General features: G+C 39.6%; 1 protein-coding gene across 1 annotated transcript; it reads right to left on the bottom strand.

The window, feature by feature from the left end:
* Positions 1 to 355: 355 nt before the first annotated feature.
* LOC143849146 (purine permease 3-like) lies at positions 356 to 5,946 on the bottom strand. The gene is made up of 2 exons (XM_077358199.1): positions 5,128 to 5,946; positions 356 to 810 (listed from the first exon to the last, which is right to left on the bottom strand). The coding sequence occupies exons 1-2, from the start codon at positions 5,917 to 5,919 to the stop codon at positions 457 to 459; spliced, it is 1,146 nt and encodes a 381-aa protein (XP_077214314.1). The 5' UTR covers positions 5,920 to 5,946; the 3' UTR covers positions 356 to 456.
* Between the last annotated feature and the right edge of the window lie 460 nt (positions 5,947 to 6,406).

The following is a 6,406-nucleotide window of genomic DNA, read 5'->3' as shown; positions in this document are numbered from 1 at the left end:
GTCTACTGTGGCCCTAATGGACTGGTTCCAGCCATCAATACAAGATTTGAGTTGCTAATTTTTAGTTTGCTTGCAGCAACCATTCTCTACCCACTTCTTTTAGGCACGGTGAATGAAAAAAATAGAAAAATTTAGAAAATGCAGTTTGGCCAACTGGATCGACCAGCCTGTTTCCCAAGAAATTCAAAATCACTTGGAAGATTCTCACCCGAATCGACTCGGTTTCACCTTGGTTGAGTTCTTGTTCGAGTTCGAGATTGAGTTTTTTGCCTTACTAAATCAAAACCACATTTAAATCATCAGAGTTAATGAAAAATTGACTCCAATCCAATCCACATTGGGGGTCCACCAGATGAACGTTTGGGACACCAATTCTTCAAGGCAAATCAAGATCATCAATCCATGCTAACGTATATTCATACAATTATCCTTACATAAAGAAATGCTAATTGGGTACTATGAATGAGGTAAGCTCTCTTCAGCTATAAGCTTTTCTTTCTCTCTATCTGCAAGCTTTTCTTTCTTCATTTTCCTCATCTCTCCATACAAGTAGGAGGCAAAACCCCAAAGAGAAAGAGCAAGGGAAACGCCCTTTTCAGCACCGAATTTCTCTTTGAAGATGAAGACGGCTAAGACCTCTATGACAGGGATAAGAGCTGCAATGATAACTCCCGCATGCAGAGATGAAGAAGATGAAATAACACCCACCATTCCTAGGAAGAAGAACTGCCAAACAATTGCACTCGCGGCGAGAAGCACATAATATTTTACCTCGCCAAGTTCAAATTCTCTTGCTTCTCTTGGAATAACCTGTAACATTTATGTCATAAACCCATATGAGAGAGAGAGATGAGTTTCTTTCCTAGGATTAGCTCCACAAGGTTAATGCAAAGATGAAGTAGAAACTGCCTTTGTGCTTTTCACTTCTCTTCATGTTTTGTATGGAAATCTATTAACTACGCCACTTTTTGAGAAGGACATAGTGGAGTCGAAAGAAGTCATAGTGATGCAATTTGTCAAATAAGATTAGGAGGAGGCCTAACTGAAATGATGATCAAGTTCATAAATTGGTTGTTCATACTTCATAGTAAGAATCAAAGAATAAGGTTATCTTATAAAAGATCTGGAAATGGTAGTTCGAGATCCATAGTTTGAAAAAAAGGTGTGCATTGCTATCACTACTCGGTTATGGTCAGATCAGGTGGAATTATATTCTGAAACCAGCTGACAACTCAGATAATGGTGCTGACATACGGTGGTGAGATTCAAGGATGAGCATGATGAGATTATTGAAGATGTCCTATTGATCTATCCGGGTAAAATTACTTCTCTAGATGATTTGATCTTACGTATCGGTTACTCTGTTCATGCATGCTCCAAACAAAAATATTTTGATATATATTCAAGAGAGAAGGATATGTGTTATGTTCTTGGGTAACTGATTTACTTTTGACATAAAGGAATTTGGGAATAAATATATGAACCAATATTCAATGAAGGGGTATTCACTTTGAGTTGTGTAATGCATGTCACAGATGTGAAAGAATCTAGCATCTTTTGGCCGATTAGACTCCATCGGTTGTAGGTATTCAGCTGGAAGTATACCCATGAAAATCACGTGTGGATACACAGTAAGGATGAAAGGAAAAACGTGTGATGATTTGTATCATTTGGTGAGAACTACATTCATGAGTGTTGTTCATAATACCTTAATAGATTATTGGAGATAGAGAAACGTGGGCACACTCAAGGTCTCATATGCAAAGACAAGTTTTATAAAAGCAGATTGTGTGAAGTGCATGACGGTTTAGTTTCTAGTAGTAGAGAAGACGAGCCGAAAATCCTCTTCAGAGTTGACTAGTTGAGAGTTACTCCAAACAAGCTACAGATGTACATTGGTCCCGTTGAACGAGTTTGGTGGAATTAAGACCACGAGTTTGGTGGAATTAAGACCAAGATGATTCAATAATAATTTGTATAGCTAGTGATGATAGAAGGTCGATGGATATTTGCAGTGCCGGCCAAAAGGTGAAGACGCCAAAAAAAAAAAAAAACTATTCAGTGTGGCTAAGAAACAAGCCAAAGATGGAAATTATTGGATTTGGTATCTTGTTTCCTTGCAATCGAGATTCCCCCTAGTATTTTTCTAATGGGATTAAGAAAGAGAATTGCTTTGGATGGTTTCTAAAATCATGGGATTTCTCTATAAGTTTCTTGGTTAGTACAGGAGATAAAGAAATTGAAAGAGTAGAAGAAGAAATGGAGCTTTTAGAGTGGAAAAGAGAAAAGAATTAGGTTTTTCTTGGATGTGAGTGTAGGTCGGGTTTGATCTTTGGGGTATGAGCACTGAGTGTGTAAGGAATATGTTGAGGGATATCTTTCATGCCGGACCATAATTTGCTAATTTTGGCATAGGGAAGTGATATATTCGCCCCCTTCTTTTTTACTCAGAAGGGCCCCCTCTAGTGTATTTATGACTACTCTTTTACACTATAGGAGGCTGTCCCAAGTAAATAAAAGCAGCGGCCAATATATTAATTCCCTTTGACATATTCTGTCCTATATTAGGACTAGGTTTGTGCGGACCAATTCCTAAGGCCCTGTTTGTTTTGGATTATGAGTCCAAAATTGATTATTTGACTCCAAATGAAACAGTATTGGACTCTCAATCATTTCTCAAAATCCAAATCAATCCGGGCCTAATATATGATTTGACATTGAGCAGACCAGGTTACTAAGATTTGGATCATTGGAAGATGGAAAATGATGGGGGAAGAGCACACTAGACATGTGAAGTTCTTTAATGAGCTTTCGGACAAGCTATCACTAATTCACTATGCTAACATTGCTTTAATAAGCTTTTAGACAAGCTATCTCTAGGTTTACTCATTAAAGCAATTGAGACACATGGGCCAAGATTGTATGCTGTCCCAAGGTTGAGTCATGAACTCCTGAACTAATGGTCTTTCCCTGCCCCATGTGTTTCTATGGAAAATATTTGTTTGGCCATCACATGTTTCTTCATAAATCATGTGAAGTTCTTTTAAACATATTGAAATAATAGTGTTGTAAGTGCAGAGATAAAATAATATGTTCGACGAATGAAGACGACTATGACTAAAAGCACACAGGGCATAAGTGCTTGGTAGTTTTGAACCACTGATTTAATTTGTCATCACAGGGTGACCCAGTGGGTCCAAGCTCAATACTGAAGGCATATCTCATTTGCAAGATCGAGGCATGCAAAAAAATTTCTACTTTGGGAATTAACGGTTTATGATAGGGTTCTTATTAAGAGCCCCTTTTAGTGGGTTGTTTCACCAGTAGAAGTTCCTTATCTATGTGGGAAATGTTGTAGTCGTTGTTGAGAGATTTTTTGAAGCAAAAAGAGTCTCCGGTTGGTGAAGAAGCGAAAAACGTAAATAAACATCTTCATAGAGTGTATTAGGATGAATACGGATTAAAGAGATTTTGGATCCCCTGGTGAAGAAGGTTGAAGAATGTGATCGAAGCACGGCCAACTGGGGAGGGATCCTAGACGACATCGGGTTTGTGTAATTTGGTAAACACACAAAATCGTAAAGATGCTTCCATATTTGGACTGTTAACGGGTCACTGCAGAGGGTTGTTTTGAGCCCTAAATTCATAACACTTGAGCCATGTTTGAAAACCATGAATTTTTTTTGGGATAATTACATTTACACCCTCTCTAGTTTCTGACACATCCACTTCCACCCCTATAGTTTAAAAAGTGACAAATACACCCCTGTAGTTTGAATTTGTTTAAGGTTTGCCCCCTCAGCTGAAGGTTCGTCCATAGATTGAAGAGTTAGGATGATCCGATGGAGCTGATTTTTTGGGCACACCCTATCTATGTCAGGACCCATCAAATGAACACTTTGGATCATCCAAATAATGTGGGCCCATACCCGAATCCAAACACTACCAAACGCTTTGGATTCGGATGGAAGTGGATGTGTCAGAAACTAGAGGCGGTGTAAATGTAATTATCCCTTTTTTTTTCATGAAAAATTTAGTTTCTCAAGTGGTGAGAGAAGGAGAAGGATGGGGCGGTTTAAAGGAGAGAGAGATCCCCCCCCACCCCCCCCCCCCCCCCCCCCATGGATATTTTTCCCCATATGGGAAGGGGTGGAGGAGCCACCGTTACCTCCAAAAGGCTTAAAAGTAAACGTCCTCTGTTTCACGGCGCGGGGGGGGGGGGGGGAGGGTGGTTTGCGGCGGCGGCGGAGGTGATATCCATGTCCATTAGAGGGGCGGGGGGGAGATATCACTGCCCTAAGAAAAACAATGATAGTTCAATTTTTCTTCTCTATGACTCAAATACCCAAATATTTTAATCGGACAAATCAAAGACATTTTATATGCTGTGTGAGAGTGAGGTCTAGTATTTTTTTTAAAGTACAGTGGGCCCACATCATAGGATGATCCAAACCGTTCATTTGCTGTGTCACAATGTAAATAAGCTGCACCCCTTAAATCATCTTCATACAATGATTATAACCCTCCGATCTCTAAAAGTATCTGTAATATGCAGTCCCTCTCCAGATTGGAGGGTTAGGATAATCCTATGGAGATTATTTACAGGGTACAGCCTATTTATGCTGTAGCCCAACTAATGAACGATTTGGATCATTCGATGAAGTGGAACCCACTGTAGAAATTGAAAAATCACGGCAAATCTCATCAATCAAATACCCCCGCAAAATCTAAGTGATAAGGTGCGAGCCCATATAGTCCAATATTTTTCCAAAAGTACCGTATGCCTTACACCATAGGATGATCCAAACCATCAATTTGATGGGCCACAACATATACACCTTGCGTCCCAAAAATCATTTCCATTAGAATGATTCCTATCCCTACAATCTATTGAGGTTTTCATAATATGCAGTTCCTGAATAGATGATTTTTGGGGCACAACTTACGTTGTCGCGCATCAAATGGACGGTTTGGATCATCCTATGGTGTAAGCCTGTATGGTCCAGTATTTTTGAAAAAAAAATAAATACTGCACGTGCCCAATCTAGCTGTTCTTGTACTTTCTAGAGAGAGAGAGAGAGAGAGAGAGAGAGAGAGAGAGAGAGAGAGAGAGAGAGAGATTGATACCTGAAAATCGTTATCTACCAACATCCCCACAGTGCAAAAAGCAGTAGCGAAGAAAGACAACACCAACTGCATCTCCATAACCAAACTATACGTTATTTCCTGCTTTGCTTTAATATAAGTAAGCTCCACCAAAGGCAACACTAGTCCATACAAAGCAGCTGCACCAATAGTCATAAAAAACCCAGACCAATACTGAAAATTCGTTTCATTCTTAGGTCTATCCCCATTCGTATGTAATCCAAGAATAATCGCTCCAACGGTTAATAAAACAACCGAATTTATCGAATAAGGACTGAATTTCTGCTTAACAATAACCAAAGCGAAAACTGCAGTAAAGGCTAATCGACTTGAGATGAGAAGAGCTGATGTAGAAACAGGAAGATAAGAAACACCAAAGGCGTATAAATAATCATCCATACCAGTGAGAATTCCTAACACAAAGCAGGCTATGAAGAGACGAGGTGTTATGAAGAAGACTTTTGCGGTGTTACCGTCTTTTAATCGACGATTGTGATAAGAGATTAAGAGAGGGATTAACATAATTGGCCATCCACCTGTTTCTAGCCAGCTTGATAGCCATTTTCTTTTGCCACCACGTACGAAGTATAGACGAAGAAGTAAGGGGCCACCAATGTTACCTATGGAAAAAATGATAGAATTTATCACTAGAAAGGCTGTTTTTGTGGCTTTGGTGAAGCCCTCTTTGTTGGGTTCTTGGGTTTGGGATGTTTCCATATCTTTCTCTATGTCTAGAGGGATGGGAGGAGGTGAGATTTGGTTGGAGTTAGACATGGAGAGAGGCAAGCAAATTGTAAGATGAAAGGTGGGATTTTAAGTTGTATTTTTTTCGTGTTTCTTTTTATAAACCGGATAATAAATTCGATTTTAATGCCCCACAGCTTCTTTTCCATTGCGTATTTGCGTGGTTTGACAATGGACACGTCACATCGACCGTTAAATTATTGTTCAGCTAGAGTCATGTGGCAAGTAGCAACCAACCACCATTCAGGTGTCAAAAGTCTCAAATGTTATATATATATATATATATATATATATATATATATATATATGTTACTTAATCGTATTTATTTGATCTTTTAGGCACGGGTCATTAAAAGCTCGGCTCGGGCTCGTTTTGTTTACTAAACGAGCCGAGCCGAGCTTAGCTCGAGCTCTGTGGAATTTTGGCGAGCCGAAAAAAAAAGCTCGTCACGAGCCGAGCCTAAAACTTAACGAGCCGAGCCCGAACACCCCAAAGCTAAGCTCGGCTCGACTCGGC

The sequence above is a fragment of the Tasmannia lanceolata genome, unplaced genomic scaffold (genome assembly GCF_043159265.1).
Source record: "Tasmannia lanceolata isolate RefF3 unplaced genomic scaffold, GAP_Taslan_0.1 ptg000016l, whole genome shotgun sequence".
NCBI classification, from domain to species: domain Eukaryota; kingdom Viridiplantae; phylum Streptophyta; class Magnoliopsida; order Canellales; family Winteraceae; genus Tasmannia; species Tasmannia lanceolata.
This window is presented reverse-complemented; position numbering and strand designations above follow the sequence as displayed.

What these genes read in the sequence shown, in the direction of transcription:
- LOC143849146 (XM_077358199.1), bottom strand. Translation starts at nt 5,919, where the DNA reads ATGTCTAACTCCAACCAAATCTCACCTCCTCCCATCCCTCTAGACATA. An exon ending in TGGTAGATAACGATTTTCAG is followed by an intron (nt 811 to 5,127) that starts GTATCAATCTCT and finishes TAAATGTTACAG; the next exon opens with GTTATTCCAAGAGAAGCAAG.